The sequence below is a fragment of the Eptatretus burgeri genome, chromosome 1, assembly GCF_056783735.1.
Source record: "Eptatretus burgeri isolate ZD-2024b chromosome 1, Ebu_testis_v1, whole genome shotgun sequence".
Taxonomy (NCBI): Eukaryota; Metazoa; Chordata; class Myxini; order Myxiniformes; family Myxinidae; genus Eptatretus; species Eptatretus burgeri.
This window is the reverse complement of record NC_140961.1, coordinates 16,991,249-17,011,716: the sequence shown is the minus strand read 5'-3', so window position 1 is coordinate 17,011,716 and position 20,468 is coordinate 16,991,249. Positions and strand designations below refer to the sequence as shown.

General features: G+C 42.6%; 2 protein-coding genes across 2 annotated transcripts in view; one reads left to right on the top strand and one right to left on the bottom strand.

Moving 5' to 3' along the window:
- Positions 1–20,468, bottom strand: part of LOC147033942 (dedicator of cytokinesis protein 1-like) — a 681,090-nt gene that overhangs the window by 299,279 nt on the left and 361,343 nt on the right. The gene's annotated exons all lie outside the window — the stretch shown is intronic.
- Positions 4,501–20,007, top strand: LOC147033944 (uncharacterized). The gene is made up of 3 exons (XM_085873674.1): positions 4,501–7,129; positions 11,666–11,734; positions 19,703–20,007. Exons 1-3 carry the CDS (start codon positions 5,607–5,609, stop codon positions 19,938–19,940), a joined length of 1,830 nt encoding a protein of 609 aa, XP_085729800.1. The 5' UTR covers positions 4,501–5,606; the 3' UTR covers positions 19,941–20,007.

The following is a 20,468-nucleotide window of genomic DNA, read 5'->3' as shown; positions in this document are numbered from 1 at the left end:
TGGTAGAGTCTCGGTTAACCTGCAGTTAGTGGAAAAATTGAGTGCTGAGTGTGAAACAACAGCTGGAGCAGAAGATTCCTGATACTTTTCTGTGATGTGCATTGGCTCACCCCAGGTCTTGGAAAAGCCCGACAGAAAGTAGAAAGAATAAGGATTTTGACTCAGAACCCATGTACACTTTCGACGATACCTTTAATGATCAGGCCAGTAATGAGCGACGCTTATGAAACGGGTGATAGTCATATTCTTGGACCATATAACAAATCTGGTAACCAGCCAGAGAAGTCTGGGAAGGCGTTACAATAGTCTGGTCTCATACGTGAGATAATAATAGAAGAGCAACTAAAAGATGCTCAGCTCAGAGTTCTCGCTAATGGAGTCCTTACGGAGGAGGATGTTACCAAAGTCCCAACACACACTCACACTCACACTCACACTCACACACACACACACACACACACACACACACACACACACACACACACACACACACACACACACAACCATAAGCACAAAGTCTGTTGCTTTCACATTGCAGACAAGTCGATGGTCTCCCTCTTTTTTTATATATTTTTAAACTGTCTGCACTCTATCCCAGCTCGCTCTGCTCTCTCAGTCCTCCGACATCCCCACAAACTCCAGGATGTTTGAGTTCTTCCGGTAACCCCCTCCTGATGAAGCTCTCAAAAATCCAGACCTCACTCAAACTCTTTTGTTCCAATTACTCCCTTATTTTGACCTTCCAGAGGCTGTGCTATCCTACTCTTTCCTCCAGGGCTTCAAGCAGGTGGTTCGGCGCAATCTCCTGTTCTCCCCATCAGAGCACACAATCTTTTTTTACCCTCATTTGCCCTTCCAAAGCCATCGACTTACTTTCTCCCCCATTGACACTTCCAAAGTCAACCCAATCACTTGTAGGTTGTAGTGTTTCCTTCTATAATCTTTCCCTGTTTGGGCATTCTCTTGCATTTGGTGTCCAATAGTTGACACGCTGCTCTACTTTCACTTTCTACCCTCTGTTACCTTGCTCTTCCATGAGCATTGAGCTTGTAGGAAAATACTAAAACCCTGGCTCATGAGGTTCAAAGACTAAGTTAAAATCCCACACACAATATGTGCTTGTCCATTGTCTGCCAATGTTCTTGTAAATAACTTAAAACTACCTGATGTGAATGATCTTTGTCGTACATGTGTTTAAAGGTGCAAGCTCCTCCATGAGACTAAGATCAAAGGAAAATAAATAAATAAATAAATAAAACAAAACAACGAGAATGGTACTCGGTAGAGCATGTACCTCTGTCGGGCTGAGCAGTTTAGGTTTTGTATCCCAATCCATCCATGCATCCATTGGGACCATACTCTGGACAGAGCGGCGGTGCTGCCAAAGCAGTCCCCTAAGCTATTGGGCACAATCCTGGATGGGTCACCACTCCAACGCAGGATACTTGAATGGCTCAATCATCCCAGCAAGCTGGTACTCATTTTGCCAACCTCAGAAGAATTACAGGCTGAGTCAACCCCACCTGGTATTAAGTAAACCGCTGAGCGTGATTTTAAACTCAGGACCCAAGGAGCCCAAGCCCACCACCCTAACCATTAAGCCAACACCAGGCATTGTATCCCAATGATAAGCCAGATCTAGATCCAGACCTTAACCAAAATCTAATCAGCTTGTTCTTGTCACCGAACCAACTAATCCACCAAGTTTTGTTATAACCCGTCCACAACTTTTTGAGATATCATGCTCGAAGACAATCAGACAGACAGACAAACGGGTGAAAACATAACCTCGTCCACCTTCGGTAAGTGTTTTAAGAAGTGTTTTACGGAAATGCATTTAAAGACAACACACCCGGGAATGATTTTGTAAGATTTATGGAAGCAGTCAGCGTTTTCACATTGACCCAAATAAGACCATCAAACTATCACCTGAGCTATTTTTACAGTTTCCTTTCTTGGCATTACACAGGAAAAGTCGCGCAGTGTTTTCATATTGAAAAACCGTTCTGGCATGGTGATGACAGCAAGGAATGGTGCAAACTTGTGCCGGATCACATCTTCTCGAACGGTATTATTATTATTTTTAACTCTTTTCTACTTTCGGAAACCTCGGCGGTGAGCATTTGAGGTGAGCAGGTTATTAAAATCATTATATTCTTGTTTTCAATTAGTTTCACTACTTTCGTAGCCTGTACATTACTTGGTCAGCATCTCAAGGAGATGGGGATGGGCCAGGCATCTGCCTGGGGGATGACCAGACGGAGGCCCCTGGAGTACCGGTGGAAAGTGGATGCAGTGAGGCGCTGCTCCGGCGCATACCTGACCTGACCTGGTAGCTTGGTGTTGGCTTAGTGGTTCGGGTGGCTGGCTTGGGATCTTAGGGCCCTGAGTTGGAGCCCTGTGGCTGCTGAATTAACACGAGGTGGGGTTGACTCAGCCTGTCATCCTTCTGAGGTTGGTGAAATGAGTATCAGTGTACTGGTGGAGGTGCACAATATCAGTGGCATAGTTGTGTCCCACCATAATGATAGCTACCATGTAGAAGAAGAAGGCTACTTCAGGAAGAGCAAATTATGATGCTAAGAAGTAATTGTTCAACTCGGTCAATGAATACGTCTTTGGGCATTTTAAATGAGCGACTGCCGGTAATGCCAGGCCACCTTATCATGAATACAACACGCACATCATGCGCAACTGGATATGAACAATGAAGAGGCAGCCATATTGCTCTTGGTGTGGAAGCCAGTAGGCACGAGTTACATGTGGAGGTACATGCGGTACATTCTCCAATTCCAAGCACCTCCTTGTGTATGTCAGCATGGTATTGGAAAGAAATGATGGGTGGGATGGAGGGGAGTCTGCAGGCTAATTTCAGAGAAGATTTACTACATAGTGTGGCAAAACATTCCCCCAAGAAATACAATCAAGTTCCATCGCACACTTGAAGTGGTATAAAAATAATAAATCACAATATACTGAAGGTACCGCAGATTATTTTTGCTTCTTTTGATGGACTGACCTCTAAATTGTTGTCATTCGCCACCACTATCACCTCCTCCTTTTGTTTAACTGCTGCCCTAGCACCACGGCTTCCTTTCTTTTCCTTCAGGCTAATCTACAGCATTTCCTTTCACCGTTTCATTAGCCATTAATCATTATTTCCTTCACAGGACCCTCTCTCCCACGTGACACCAAATCCTCGAAAAATAAAAGTGCCAACTTCAGTGTAAAACTTCCATCAACGGATTAAAGCTGGCACAAATTCCCACGATTCCAGGTGTCGCAGCGAAGGAACGAAGCCCATCCCGACCAATGGGTAAAGCCCATTACACGAGCTGGAGAGGTAGATAAAGTGCCCGACGTCTGAAGTGTGACAAGTTTAAATCTAGTGCTGCCTCCTTTTATGGGATAATAGGCTGAAACTGCAGCTTCTGGAATTGTGAAAATCCATGCTCCTTGTAATGTAGATGAACTTGAACATGAAGCGTTCGCAGCATCATGTCTTGCTCACGATTCCATTGTTGGCCAAGAGTTGAAATTAGTCTATTAAATGTGCACAATGCTTTGTTCTGCTTGCTTTCTCGAAGGTTGATCAGAATCACAAACTCTATTATGAAACAGACTGTACCAATGCACCAAAGAGGCAAGAACTGTGAGCGATTGGGAAGATAAAAGCCGAAGCAGTAGCCACAGAATTCTATACAATATTTTCAAAGCTCCTGATCCCACACAGGCCTTTTAATGGTGCAGTGGATGGCACCATGCCTTCACTCCATGTGTGCACATACGAGGTGCAACACAATGCTGCACCAGTCGGTTGCTGCTCCCAATATGACACAGTGAAAATGAGTGCTTCCACCACTCATGGATGGGGGATCCCCGAGCTCTGTCACAAAGCTCAGGGTTAACCCATTAGGTGTCACATTTAAAAAATAATAAAAATTTTTTTTTAACATTATGTAGGCCTCGCATTATAGGACTGTGCTTGAACTGCTTGGCAGACAAAGAACACCAAATGAGCACAGCTCAATTTTGCGACGTGCCGATCCACTGTTTGGAGAAGCGGGCCAGAGCTCCGGACGTGCCCGGCATGAGTTCCATCCTGCTGCGCCACGAGTGGTTCTCTTCCTCTGATCTCACTGTCGGTTAAAAAAATCCAACCAAACGAATAAATTTCTCGAATAATCCATGATGAAGATGGGTTCGTTCATCACAACAACAAATGTGCCGTTCATTGTTCCAAAATTTTCCACAATTTTGTAATTTTTTGTGTGGCGAGAAGAAGAGGGGTTAAGCTAATTTCCTCTGCAACACTGAGACATCCTCCTTCCAGACCTTTCTGTTATACCCCTCCTAAGCTTCCATCACTCCCTCCCCCACCCTACACCCAGCACCAAACCTTACTCCTCGCACCAACCACCTCCCAACCCTTCTCCCACCCCTGCCTGTCCAGCCTTTTCGCTCTCCCCACCATCCCCCACCCTCCCCATCTGCCAGGAGAATGCCGATGGGGCGCTGGAGCATAGCACTCGGTCTGCGCTACTACATGCCTTGCGCGGTACCTGCATTCTTCCTGGGATCACCATTATTATCATCATCAGGCAAAGAGCACCAGGAATTTCCTCTCCGAGCAACGGTGCCTGTGAAGCAAGTAAGAAAACGAACGATCCCGGGAAATGTGGCAAAGATCAGCTGAACCTCTTTCCTCGGAGTCTTCCGTGTGACTTGGCTGTGCTTACAGATCATCCGAACACCGTGAGCAGAAAGTGGTGCGAAGCGCGTGCATGGTCAGTGTGAAGCACACGGGATCCATGGTTATTGACGACTCTCGGCGTTACCTCGAATTTTCTCCAAGGAGAGGGATGTGGCTTTCATGGCAGTTCATTTGGAACGTGCATTTGGGGAAGCAATGTACAAATGTTTCTGCAAGAACCCTGCCTTTTGGAAAATGCATTTCAAGTGTGGGTGATGTGGCAGGATGCATCTAAATCAGCATCACGAATACTTAATGTACTTTGTGTGCAGTGTTTAAATTGAAGGAGCACCGACTTGATGCCAGGATTTCACTCGTTCCAAACAGATATGTAGGTTTGAAGGAGGTTTGCTGTCACAGGCATTGCCAGTTGGATTTACACGAATGCTGACAGCATGGCAATGTTTTTGGCACTCCGTGAAGGCCCCTTCATTGACACGGTCTTCAAGTGTGGATGGGAATAGAAAAGGTGTCAAGTAGAGGAAGATGCTCAGCTGCCAACACTGGTGAAAAATATTGTGGTGTCAATAAGATGCCAAATTAAATGAACGAGTTCGAACTGCAAATCTCAGAGTTTCCATGGATCACCAGAGGTTCGTTGTTTAGTTTGAGATATTTTCAATGGACAAAAATGCATTTTACAATTGTGGACTTCCTTAAAGGCAACTGTCACAGTTGTGGTTTGGGATGTAAAATAAAATCTTGGGTTGTCGTGCCTCAAAACGTACAACGAATAACCTCTGGACCTTCCAAGTCACATCGAGGCAAGAGCACCTAAAGTGGCTTTGTTTTCTGGCCCGACGTTAGCTGTAATGGAAGAAGAAACGAAAGACGATGCTGCACAAATATCACCATGGTGAGTCGGGGAGGTGCTCAAGGAGGGCAGCTGCTGCAACCTGGCCTGAACAACCCCATGGTGGTCGTTGCGGCACGACCTGCTGTGCTGAAGTCTGCAAAGCAGCTGCTTATGGAACAAGAAGAGCGGAGAGCCGCTGCCTCGGCAGCAGCGGCATTTGCAGCTGAATTTGGCAGCACGTCAAAAGCCAGGAGTAAGGTCCAGCAGGTACGCTTTAAGGATTTATCTGAGGGGACAGCCTTCAGATTACAAAGTACAGATGGCAGTGGTGATAACATTCCTGGAACACCAGGCACCACCAGAACTAGACTTCTCCAGAGTGGAGTTCAGGGCTGGCCTGGAGAACCGGGCTGCCCACTCCGATCGATGGCCATTCAGACCTCTCCCTTGAATCGTCGGCATATACCATCTGCACAGCAAATTAAAGCACCCTGGCGGCGGCCAGGCCGCTTTGCACGAGCACGTTCTGAGAATGTGGAAGTGGCGCTCGTCCACCGTTCAGCTGATGGTGATGACGGCAGTCCTCTTCGATCTGCCCCCTCTCCATCCCCAGTGCCAGATTGTACATCAAACACCAATGCAGAACGCACAGCAAAAGACAAGGATCAACCTGGTCATGAAACGGATGGTGGTAGCAGCAAGTCGGGTGATTTGTATTCCCAAGATTCTAAACCTCCATTGGGCCCCACTGAGATTGCTGAGGTGATGCTGCAGCGTATTTCTGCAATCACATCACAACTCCTCAAAGCTCCTCAAGAATTATCTGCAGGTAATGGCAGCTTCAGAAAAGCACTTCAAGAGACAACGACAACTACGACGACTGTGAGTCCTGAATGCGACTCAACTTTGACAAACAAATTCAGGGATACAGACAAGAGCCGTTTTGTAGTATCAAGAAACAGTGGTGGGGACTTCTCAACAAATTCAACACCCTTCGTGAACACGGATGACCGACAGGTCACAAAGGGAGTTCAAAGTAATCCAGAAGTTTGCCTGGCTGACATCACCGAGGCCAAAACTAGTAAAAATAGCTCATGCTCTGCTTCTAACGTTCCCCACGAGGCTACCAGCAGTTTCCTGTCACTTTGTTCGACAAAAGTCCAGCGAGGTGACACAGTCAGCAAAATGATGATGGTTCAGACAAAAGATTCTGATCCTGAGGATGGGAAACAAATGGAGGTGTTGCATGCATCGGACTCCAAAGCAAAATATAGAGCACCAATGTACGACAACAGAAGAGCGAGAGAAACCTCGAGCGACACGGTGAATATTCAATCAAACACCAATTTCAAGACCAATGATGTGGAGGACCCCCCAGAAGAAGAAACCGGTGGTACCGGAAGTGGCCAAGAGCAAGCCGACAGAACGGTTAACCCTTGTGAAGGAGTGGAGGAAGGAGTGGAGGAGTTGAGGGAAAGACTAAGGATGGTTGAAGAGATTCTTCGTGCGAGCCAAGAGACCATTAAGCTCTTGCTGAGTGTCATCCAGGAGCTGGAGCGAACTCAGGCACAACGAGAAGGGCGAGTTCACAATTCACCATTGCAGCAAATCCACACGGATTCCATCCCATGGCATTCGCCGCATTCCTGTCCATTTGTTTCTTCAGTAACTTATTGCCATGAAGGGCTTTTTTGCATTCATTTTACCCATCCGATAATTAATCATCCATCCATTCATTATGTGGTTTTGCTATTTATCAATGCAAGCCGTCCATCTGTGCAAAGTAACAAAATGACTTCTGGCACCATTTGCATGGCAGTCAGACCTTCAAACACCGGTGTTGTTTATGGGCCTTTTCTGGGCACATTGCCTGCAAATATGCATCTGGTATTAAGTAGCAATCCCACGATCTAAAAAAAGTGCTTTCAAACAATCAGACGATAGGTTTGATTTGGCATAACAGGATCCCTTTCACTATTATAAATCAATAGAGTTTTGTAGAAATGATAGACTTGCATAAGGGGAAGCTCTGCATCCAGGGCCTGAGCAAATGCATACTTACATTTCTTTTGCTGTTATATAGTAGCACAGAGCAGTCAGATGCAATTTAGATTGATGCACACCATGAATCATCAGAACATTAAACTAAAACTGCACTCGGTAGAGAGCATACCTCCACCAGACTGAACAGTTCACGTTTTGTATTCCACTGATAGGCCGCATCTGGATCTGGATCTTGATCTTCAGCAGATTCAAATTGCCTTGTTCTCGACAACTACGCAACTCATCCACCAAGTTTCATCTGAATCTGTCCACAATTGTTTGAAATATCCTGATATATATATATATATATATATATATATATATATATATATATATATATATATATATATATATATATATATATATATATATATATATATATATATATATATTTAGCCCTATCTCTCAATGGTGAAGAATCACTTTAAAAGAAAAAATTAAATTCAAGTTGTCATGTCCAGATCTTCATCGAAAGCTTATCAATTCGTTCTTGTCACACACCCAACCTGTCGAGTAAATTTCATCCGAATCCATCCATAACGTTTTGAGATATCCTGCTCACAGAGAGACAGACAAACAGAGTGGTGAAAACACAACCTCCGTCCACCTTTGGTGGTGGACGTAACAACACCACTGCATTTAAATTAAAACACATCTCACAATTGCTCACGTGACGCAAAATATTAGCACATTTGTCGGACTTTTGTTTAAACAATGCCAAGGTCTAAAACCTTCATGGCAACGACGACGTTTAAAGCTTCATCGGCTGAAAAAAAACTTTTAATTGTCACAGGGAAATCGCACATTAAAAAAAACTGCATCACCTTTTACCTCTTTGTTTTTGTAGATATGTCCACCTGTACTCGTCTGTTTTGAATTTAGCACCAAACAAATGCTCAACAGCCACATAGCACCTCCAGGATGCATGTGTTCTTACACTAACCCTCTCCCCAGCACCTCCAGGATGCATGTGTTCTTACACTAACCCTCTCCCCAGCACCTCCAGGATGCATATGTTCTTACACTAACCCTCTCCCCAGCACCTCCAGGATGCATGTGTTCTTACACTAACCCTCTCCCCAGCACCTCCAGGATGCATGTGTTCTTACACTAACCCTCTCCCTAGCACCTCCAGGATGCATATGTTCTTACACTAACCCTCTCCCCAGCACCTCCAGGATGCATATGTTCTTACACTAACCCTCTCCCCAGCACCTCCAGGATGCATATGTTCTTACACTAACCCTCTCCCCAGCACCTCCAGGATGCATATGTTCTTACACTAACCCTCTCCCCAGCACCTCCAGGATGCATGTGTTCTTACACTAACCCTCTCCCCAGCACCTCCAGGATGCATATGTTCTTACACTAACCCTCTCCCCAGCACCTCCAGGATGCATATGTTCTTACACTAACCCTCTCCCCAGCACCTCCAGGATGCATGTGTTCTTACATTAACCCTCTCCCCAGCACCTCCAGGATGCATATGTTCTTACACTAACCCTCTCCCCAGCACCTCCAGGATGCATGTGTTCTTACACTAACCCTCTCCCCAGCACCTCCAGGATGCATGTGTTCTTACACTAACCCTCTCCCCAGCACCTCCAGGATGCATATGTTCTTACACTAACCCTCTCCCCAGCACCTCCAGGATGCATATGTTCTTACACTAACCCTCTCCCCAGCACCTCCAGGATGCATATGTTCTTACACTAACCCTCTCCCCAGCACCTCCAGGATGCATATGTTCTTACACTAACCCTCTCCCCAGCACCTCCAGGATGCATGTGTTCTTACACTAACCCTCTCCCCAGCACCTCCAGGATGCATATGTTCTTACACTAACCCTCTCCCCAGCACCTCCAGGATGCATATGTTCTTACACTAACCCTCTCCCCAGCACCTCCAGGATGCATATGTTCTTACACTAACCCTCTCCCCAGCACCTCCAGGATGCATATGTTCTTACACTAACCCTCTCCCCAGCACCTCAAGGATGCATATGTTCTTACACTAACCCTCTCCCCAGCACCTCCAGGATGCATGTGTTCTTACACTAACCCTCTCCCCAGCACCTCCAGGATGCATATGTTCTTACACTAACCCTCTCCCCAGCACCTCCAGGATGCATATGTTCTTACACTAACCCTCTCCCCAGCACCTCAAGGATGCATATGTTCTTACACTAACCCTCTCCCCAGCACCTCCAGGATGCATATGTTCTTACACTAACCCTCTCCCCAGCACCTCCAGGATGCATATGTTCTTACACTAACCCTCTCCCCAGCACCTCAAGGATGCATATGTTCTTACACTAACCCTCTCCCCAGCACCTCCAGGATGCATGTGTTCTTACACTAACCCTCTCCCCAGCACCTCCAGGATGCATGTGTTCTTACACTAACCCTCTCCCCAACACCTCCAGGATGCATATGTTCTTACACTAACCCTCTCCCCAGCACCTCCAGGATGCATGTGTTCTTACACTAACCCTCTCCCCAGCACCTCCAGGATGCATGTGTTCTTACACTAACCCTTTCCCCAGCACCTCCAGGATGCATATGTTCTTACACTAACCCTCTCCCCAGCATCTCCAGGATACATGTGTTCTTTCACTAACCCTCTCCCCAGCACCTCCAGTATGCATGTGTTCTTACACTAACCCTCTCCCCAGCACCTCCAGGATGCATGTGTTCTTACACTAACCCTCTCCCCAGCACCTCCAGGATGCATGTGTTCTTACACTAACCCTATCCCCAGCACCTCCTGGATGTATGTGTTCTTACACTAACCCTCTCCCCAGCACCTCCAGGATGCATGTGTTCTTACACTAACCCTCTCCCCAGCACCTCCAGGATGCATGTGTTCTTTCACTAACCCTCTCCCCAGCATCTCCAGGATGAATGTGTTCTGACACTAACCCCCTCCAGCACTTCCAGGATGAACATATTCTTACACTGACCCCCTCCCAGCACCTCCAGGATGCATGTATTCTTACACTAACCCTCTCCCCAGCACCTCCAGGATTCATGCGTTGTTAAACTAACCCCCTCCCAGCACCTCCAGGATTCACGAGTTCTAACACTTACCCACTACCCAGCACCTCCAGTGTACATGCATTGCTATTACACTAACCCCCTCTCCGGCACCTCGAGCAACTCCAGGATCCACGCGTTCTTACACTAACCCTGTCCCCATCACCTACAATATGCACGCATTCTTCACCTAACCCCATCACCTTCACCTCCAGAATGCACACATTCTTACACGAACCACACCCCCATCACATTCAGCATCTCCAGGTTGAACACGTTCTTGCGGTAAACTCCTCTCCGGCACCTCCACAATGCACACGCTCTTATACCAACCCCCTCCAAGCACTTCCAACAATTCCAGGATGTACGCGTTCTTACACTAACCCCATCACCATCAACTCTAGGATGGACACGTTCTTTCACTAACTGCCTCCCAGCACAATGGAGATGCACTAGTTTATTCAGGAAGCAGTTTTTGGTTAAACTCCCAAAATCCAAGATTATTGCACACATCCACTTTTGGTTCCTCTTTTCCCAGTTTGTGAAAATGCCTTCCCTGAGGCTGTGCAATCGCAATGTACTTTGAGGATTTTGGCGGAATACTGTCATGCTCGAGTCCATCCTTACCAGCATTTTGTCTACCCCCATGAACCTTTCTTTCCTTCCCACCTCTGGAACCAACTTCCACATCTTCTTCAGTCTGATTCTTCCCTCCAGGTCTTCAAGACAGCTGGTTCACCACCATCTCAGACCATTCACAATCCACCCAGATGCTTTCTTCTCTTGTTAACTTAACCCACCCCAATGAGCAATGTCATCTCCCCCAAAAGCAAAGAACACGCACAAACTATACTGCATTTACGGCACAATGGATCATGTAGCCCAATGGCGTCAAATCCACCAGAAGGTGGTGCCTAGCAAATTAAGTGCCTATCTTTTATACAAGAAGACCTCATAAATCGATCATGCCATGCTGTTCATAAAGCAAACTTTTGAACAACTAGCTCCGATTTTGACTCTCCCTGTCTGCTGTAGCAGGTCCTATCGCTCAGCTCAAGACACCTCCAACTGCAAGACATGCAGAAAAAGTGCCTGCATCATTTACAGGCAAGTATCCGGGACACCTCTTCTTTGTACGCACGAAACCACCTGCTGCCGAGGTTCCATTAGGCCACGTTAGACCCAAAAGTGGTCGTTTCAGCAAATTATATAAAAGATGGCAAAAGTTGCATGTTTACAATAAGGATGCAGTGATCTACTTATCAAGATGATTTCCTCAACCTTAAAACAATCATCCGTTCTGAGCACGTATGCACAGGATGAACGGAATAACTATAGTATTGTAAAAAAAAAAAGATCACGTAACCTGCGGAATACCTCGCAGATGACATTTTAGGACTGTCATTTAATTATGCTACTGGTTCCTCAAATTAACTTTCCGGCCGAGGACATGTATTAAATGCGAGCCGTTATGAGATATACAATTGCCAAAAATGAAAGCGACGCAGCGTTTTCCAAGAAGACGTTTCTTGGATTAGCCGAGCACAAAAGTAAACCTCGATCGAGTGAAAGACATTTTATAGAATATTAATATCTTAAAAGTTGGAATCGTCACATAAATTTGTTGCCCTGGTTCCAGTCATTCAAGTCACCAACCAAGCTGTTCGAAGAACTGAGGTGGCTCCTGGAACATGCCTGAAATCTATCATGATCATTGAACGACCTGTGCAGAATTGGAGACCAATCAGAATTTTGCAGCGGATGTACGAGTTATTGAAATATCAACGAGAACGGCACTCAATAGAGCTCATAGCTTTGGCTGAACGGTTTACGTTTTAGTAGCACGCTGATAGGCCAGATCTGCATCCGGACCTGAACCCAAATCCAATCGGCTTGTTCTAGTCACCTCCCCGACTCATCCAGAATGTTTTGTCAAAATCCATCTGCAACTATTTGAAATATCATGCTATGTATCGATTTTGGCCCCATCTTTCAATGGTGAAGAATCACTTTCATGCCTAAACCTGTCCACCAAGTTTTGTCTGAATCTGTCCACAACATTTTGAGATATCATGATATATGTCTATGTTAATAAGTGTCAGAGTGTGTGAGTCAGTCAGTCAGTCAGTCAATCAGTGTGTGTGTGTGTGTGTGTGTGTGTGTGTGCGTCTCCTCCATAACTCCAAAACTACAAAACCTAGCAGCCTGAAACTTTGCATGCATACTAAAAGAACTCCAAGGAAGTGCAGGAGTGAAAATTGGGTGTTTGGGTTGATTAAAACACCCCTTTTGAAGATAATTAATGGCCTTATTTAATTATATCCTTCATCAGGCGCATCGTGGGACACCTCCATGCATCCTCGCTCACCTCTCTCTCCCTCGCCAGGGTCTTAATTCACCATTTTGTTCAGCCTGCTCAACAAAGCTCACTGTATACATCACTTTTGCAAGTGCTATAGTTTTCAGATTAGAAGCTTGGAGCGATTTCATGCGTTATATGATGCGCTTTTCGACGATCGACTCTCACGGGCTAATTAAAGTACATAATCGAAATATAATTCGAGTTTAGAGGATCAGATCACATGGACTATACAACTCGAAATCTGGAGTGAAATCTGAAAAAGATAAGAGATCGGCGATGTTTAGTTTTCTGCAGGTATATGCCATGACTGATCAGCATGCTATCGCTTGCCAAGCCAGCCGTTCCTTCTCAACCATTTAATTGGAGTGCTTTTTTGAGTGAATAAGCCACTTACCTAGTGCCCTAAAGTCAATAGCGGTGCAGATTGTGTCCCGATCAGGATGTACAGTTGGCAGTTGCTACAATGTAGAGGAACAAATGGGTAGATTTGGATCTGTAAAGGGACTCTCCGCGGGTGTGAGTGCATGCCTGCATGCCTTGTTATGGGCGCCGTTTGTAACTTTTACCTTAGCAGCGTTCGGCGATCATGTTTTCCTTTGTCCTCGTGACTCTACAAAGCAATTGGATGTTTTGTATGACTCGGTTGTGCTTTAGAAAGGTATGTTGTTTCTCTTTGTGAGTTCAAAGCAAAATATATTTGATAACACATAATTTCTGAGCAGTTCATTGTATTAATGTGTTTTCCATTTTACAATGCCAATTTTTTTTTCCACTTGTCACAGTGTGTGTGTGTGTGTGTGTGTGTGTGTGTGTGTGTGTGTGTGTGTGTGTGTGTGTGTGTGTGTGTGTGTGTGTGTGTGTGTGTGTGTGTGTGTGTTGTTCAAAAAGCATAACATTCTCTCTGCTAACTCACCTATCCCCACCCCTCTCTCTATTTTTCCGATCCTCACTCTACCCCCCTCCTAATACAGTGCAGCACCCTCCTTGCACACCTCTCTCTTCTGTCTCTCTCTCTCTCTCTGGATGTATTTGTACAGTGGTTATGTCCGGAGGATGGTTATCTCCAGACATGTCCAAATGGTGGTTATGTCTGGACCGACCCAATCACACTGCCTTACCTTGTCCTCCCCACATGCTGCCTTCTCATTCCCTCCCCTCATGCTGCCTTCCCTTCCACCACCCTTCCTCACTCCCCCACCCCTTCGCACTCCCCCTACCTTCTCACTTCTCCAGCCCTCTCTCACCCCCCCCCCCTTTCGTATACCCGCCAGCGAAGAGATGGGTGGTATATTTTGCTCATAATAAATGTGTGTGTGTGTGTGTGTGTGTGTGTGTGTGTGTGTGTCAGTCAGTCATTCAGTCAGTCGTTGTGTGTATGTGTGTGGGCATGTGTGTGTGTGTGTGTGTCAGTCAGTCATTCAGTCAGTCGCTGTGTGTATGTGTGTTAGCATATGTGTGTGTGTGTGTGTGTGTGTGTGTGTGTGTGTGTGTGTGTGTGTGTGTGTGTGTCAGTCAGTCATTCGCTGTGTGTATATGTGTGGGCGTGTGTGTGTGTGTGTCAGTCAGTCAGTCGCTGTGTGTATGTGTGTGGGCATATGTGTGTGTGTGTGTGTGTGTGTGTGTGTCAGTCAGTCATTCGCTGTGTGTATATGTGTGGGCGTGTGTGTGTGTGTCAGTCAGTCATTCGCTGTGTGTATATGTGTGGGCGTGTGTGGGCGTGTGTGTGTGTGTGTGTGTGTGTGTGTGTGTGTGTGTGTGTGTGTGTGTGTGTGTGTGTGCGTCCTCCATAACTCCATTCCAAAACCATGAAACCAAGCAGCCTGAAACTTTGCATGCGTACGAAGGGGACTCCATGGAAGTGGAAGAATGAAACTTGGGTGATTGGGTGAATTAACACCCCCTTTTAAACATAATTAACGTTGCCCTTAATTATATCCTTTATCAGGTGCAGCCTTGGTCACCTTGCTCTCATCCATCACCTCGCACTCCCTCGCTGGGGTCTTAATTCGCCATTTTGTTTGGCCTGCTCAACAAGGCCTTGACTTGGAAAAGGCCACAATGGCATATTAACGATAAAGTGCTCAAAATGTTATTTTCACTCTCCTCATTCATATCATTGCAAGCCTCTTCTACATACATACGAATCACTGTATACATTGATTTTGTAAGTGCTATTGTTTTCAAATTATAAGCTTGGAGTGATTTTATGCATTACCATGATGCTATTTTAGACAATCTCCTCTCACAGACAAATTAAAGTATATCATCAAAATTTTATTTCAGTTTGGAGGATCATATCATGTGGACAAAAATGCATTCGGCCACGTTAGACTCAAACTCGAAATAACTCAAAATCTGGAGTGAAATCTGAAAATGTTCAGAAATCGGCGATGTTTAGTTTTTTTTGTGGGTATGTGCCATTACCAATTAGCTTGCTATCACTTTCCAAACCAGCCGTTCCTATCAACCATTCAATTGGAGTGCTTGCTTGAATCCTTAAGCCGCTTGCGGAGCACCCTGCAGTCCATAGCGGTACAGTTTGTGTCCCGATTGGGATGTATAGTCAGCAGTTAAAACAATGTAGAGGTACGTACAAAGCACACATGGACGTTGTACAAATGGGGAGATTTGAATCTGTAAAGGGACTCTCTGTGGGTGTGTCCATGCCTGCATGCTTGGTTATGGGCACCGTGGTGGCAAAGTTTCATTCTGAACCTTATGATAATGATGGATGGTGGAGAGATTTTAACTTTTAACCTCAGAAGCGTTCAAGTCATCACGCTTTCCTCTTTCCTCATAACCATTTTGAAAGCAATTGGTTATTTGAGAAGACTCAGTGCGCTTTAGAAAGGTTAAATGTTTCTCTTTGCGAGTTTCAAAGCAAAATATATATGATAACGCCCAATTTCTGAGCCATTTGTCATATGAAAGTGTTTTCTAAATTACAGAGACAAGTGTGTGTGTGTGTGTGTGTGTGTGTGTGTGTGTGTGTGTGTGTGTGTGTGTGTGTGTGTGTGTGTGTGTGTGTGTGTGTGTGTGTGTGTTCGTGTGTGTGTTCGTGTGTGTGTGTTCATACAGCATAACATATTCTCTCTCCTAACTCCCCGACCCACACCCCTCTTTTACTTTGTCCCACACTGGCTCCACCCCCTCCTTATACAGTGCAGCACCCTCCCCCACATATATATATATATATATATATATATATATATATATATATATATATATATATATATATATATATACATATATATATATATACATATATATATATATATATATATATATATATATATATATATATATATATATATATATATATATATATATACATATATATATATATACATATATATATATATATATATATATATATATATATATATATATATATATATATATATACATATATATATATATATATACATATATACATATATACATATATATATATATATATATATATATATATATATATATATATATATATATATATATATATATATATATATATATATATATATATATATATATATATATATATATATATATATATATATATATATATATATATATATATATATATATATATATATATATATATATATATATATATATATATATATATATATATATATATATATATATATATATATATATATATATATATATATATATATATATATATATATATATATACATATATATATATATATATATATATATATATATATATATATATATACATACTATATATATATATATATATATATACATATATATATATATATATATATATATATATATATATATATATATATATATATATATATATATATATATATATACATATATATATATATATATATATATATATATATATATATATATATATATATATATATATATATATATATATATATATATATATATATATATATATATATATATATATATATATATATATATATATATATATATATATATATATATATATATATATATATATATATATATATATATATATATATATATATATATATATATATATATATATATATATATATATATATATATATATATATATATATATATACATATATACATATATATATATATATATATATATATATATATATATATATATATATATATATATATATATATATATATATATATATATATATATATATATATATATATATATATATATATATATATATATATATATATATATATATATATATATCCTCTCCCCTCCCCCCAAGTGGTTATGTCTTTGGTGATGTTGGTAATAATATATTGCTCTATATTCATTTAACATACCATTTAAATGAAAGTTCCGAGTTAGACAGGATGGTCCCAGAAGTAGTGCACTTTCTACTATTTTATGTTGTCTCGTCCAATTCCAATTGTGATTCAACTATAAACTGTTGGGTCAGTGCTTCACAGGCAGGGCGTTGCATTGTAAAGTTCACCATCCCTCGGATGGACGTTAAGCTGGAGCACACGTCTGTCAGTATTAGCTGTGGACATTAAATATGCTACGGCATATTTCACAAAGTTTCAGTGAGTTATCACCGGCATCCTGAGCAAATTACAAATTCCTGCCACTCTCAGTCGAATTGTGATGGAAGTATATTAAAAATTTTGATGGCAGTGGAAAATGGCTGCCACAGCCATCAGCGGCTGAATTTGAGATGGCCCAATATCCAAATCTGTTCATAATATGTTAGGCTACTAGTGTGCCGAATTTGGTGCTTTCCTCACAAAATGCACAATTGTTATGCTATATTTAGCTAAGTTGCCCCACTAGAAGTACTTTAAACATGAGAAATGTTCACAACAGCTTGAAATTCCAACAACACTCAAATCTGAGACGAGTGGTTTCACACCATGGTCTCTGGTACATAACCAGCTCGTCCAAGGTTCTTCAGATGATGATACACATGACGATATGAATACATTTCAAGACACTGAGCATTTCTTACATTTAAAGGTCGAAACGTTTGACAAGTGTTTGTGTTCATCGAATTTTTCCTGTCCAACAATAAATGCTAGCCCATTTGCCATTTCTATGACTCTGCTGACGAAGTCGCCAGTGGCATTATGTTTTCGGGTTGTCCGTCGGTCCATATGTGCTTACGTCCATGGTAATTTTCTCTGTTTTCTCTAAAACCGCTTATCCGATTGACATTAAATTTTCACCATCGGCGCGACTACTCCTGCCGAATGTTGTAATGATAATTACGACGTCATAAGTTACGTGGTGTGATAGCCATGTTGGAAAAAATGGAGAAACTTTGGACCATTATCTCTGAAACTATTCCATGGCAAAAAATTGAAACTTGGCACATGTGAAGTTACTCCACATGGGAAACAAGTGTGATTTTTTTTGATGATTTCATAGATGGCTTCATTATGACGTCATAATTGGATATGTCAAATGCTTTGTCCGATCAGTATGAAAAATTTTGAGGGTCATCTTGGGCTAAATTGTGTGGAGGGGAAATATTGATGACGTCATCGGTCACGTGGTTTAGTAGCCATATTGTTTTTAACATAAAAACCTTCAAAAATATCTTCTCCGAAACGGTTGAACAGATCGAGGCAAAACTTTCCAAATGATCGCCTATCCATGAGGAACAAAAAGTTCTCCAACTAAGACATCATAGGACACATGGATTGGTAGCTATATTTTTGAAGAATAAACCTTGAAAAATCTTCTCCACAATGGCTTTAAGATCGAGGGGAAACTTCACCCAATTGTTCCCCAAGTCTTGCGGATACTAAGGTGTTCACGAATATATAATAGGCCAGATGGTCTGGCAGCCATATTGGATTGAACGAAAATCTTAAAAAAATTGTCCCTTTTTTAACCAACAATATATTAGTCCCCAACACAGAAAATAATCACAACAATCCCCAACACAGACAATGCACAATTTTAACCAACAATATGTTAGTGATGATAATTATTCTGAGAGTTGCCTGGGTCCCAGAAAGCTTAAACTCCAAATCCTTAGCATCGCTGCCTTAAGCCACCTTTGAACCCACAATAGTTTCAATAGAGATCCAGTGTCCTCAGCAATGAGCCATGCCCACACCATGAAAATACATCTTATTACACCTGGCATTCAGGAATTCAGTCTGTTACTATGTCAGAATCTTTTCTTGTGCAATGGACCTCTCTGCAGCCTTTGATTCTCACAATTATTCCAAACAGCCAAACATTGCTTTGCGCATCATTTATTGCATTTGAGACCCATCATGGCCTTGCCAAGTGGTTCTACTTATGTCCCTGTGCCATTTAAATGTTAATCGAAGACAACCCATGAGAATCCACAATTTGCAATATTGGCAGATTGATGTACTGGTCTTGATGAGTTGACAGACCCACGAGTCCCTCATGTTGTAAATCCCTCTGCCCAATATATGTACCTACTGTCAAACCCATTAGGCCATGACTATTATAACTGTACTGCAAGCCAATTGTCTCACAACCAATGCTCCAGTTTAGGCTGCAATTCACATTGAGTGTTTGAGATAGTGGAGGCCAATCATTTTTTCTTTAATTCTGCAGCCGACAATGAAAGCTTTACCCACCTTTCGTGCACAATCAATTCACCTGTATCCAGATATGCATAAATGTTTCTCCTGGTTTTGCTGTTCTTGCACTCTCCAACATTTCCTCGTTTTATTTTCATCTCCAGTGTGGAGCACGATTTCAAGATTCAAGAAGACAAACTGTTTCGTCAGCTCAAACCCGAGGACACTTGCACTTTGCAACAACCTCTTCCAGGAGGGCCAATTGAGTTGCCACCACCTGCACCATCGAACTTTCCACCACCGCAACAGTGTGACGACTCGCCAGAACAAAAGAGGAGTTCTAAAAGCCAGCAGCAAACTCCTGCTCGGAAGGCAAGAAAGGGTTGCTTTTGGTTTCTGTGACATTTTTTCCATGGGGCATCAGAAATGCAGAAAAAAGCCGCCTGGAAATGCTACGTCAGTGTGAACCAATAGGGGCAGATGAGAAAGACAAAAGCTTGTTTCCTTTAATTGGGATTCAATGCACATTGCACAAGCTTGACCGGAATGGTGTAGGGAGTGGGATAGAGGCAAACGAGTGTCGCTCGTCCCAAAAATTATTGCCACTCTCAAGTTCTTGCTCGAACACACAATGACGCACTGTGAATTATGGAGGTAAATGGTAAATTAATTCCATTATCGCCCTCTGCTGGCTTGCACAAGTGTGTGGACTAATTGAAGCGGCCGAAAGCAACTGCATCACCATAATAGGGCGATGAAAAGTGGGGCAGGGCAGCGTGAAGGTACAACGGGCTATATACGTGCTCACCGAGGTGATGAGATTATTTTTACACACCTTTCTTTGATGAGAATACTTAACATACCTTAGTTATATGCACTCCGTAGAGCCAAACAGCTCAGTATATTTTTTACAACAAAATGGGTGTTCAT

What these genes read in the sequence shown, in the direction of transcription:
- LOC147033944 (XM_085873674.1), top strand. Translation starts at nt 5,607, where the DNA reads ATGGTGAGTCGGGGAGGTGCTCAAGGAGGGCAGCTGCTGCAACCTGGC. An exon ending in ACTCAGGCACAACGAGAAGG is followed by an intron (nt 7,130 to 11,665) that starts GCGAGTTCACAA and finishes CTGCTGTAGCAG; the next exon opens with GTCCTATCGCTCAGCTCAAG. An exon ending in AGTGCCTGCATCATTTACAG is followed by an intron (nt 11,735 to 19,702) that starts GCAAGTATCCGG and finishes TTTCATCTCCAG; the next exon opens with TGTGGAGCACGATTTCAAGA.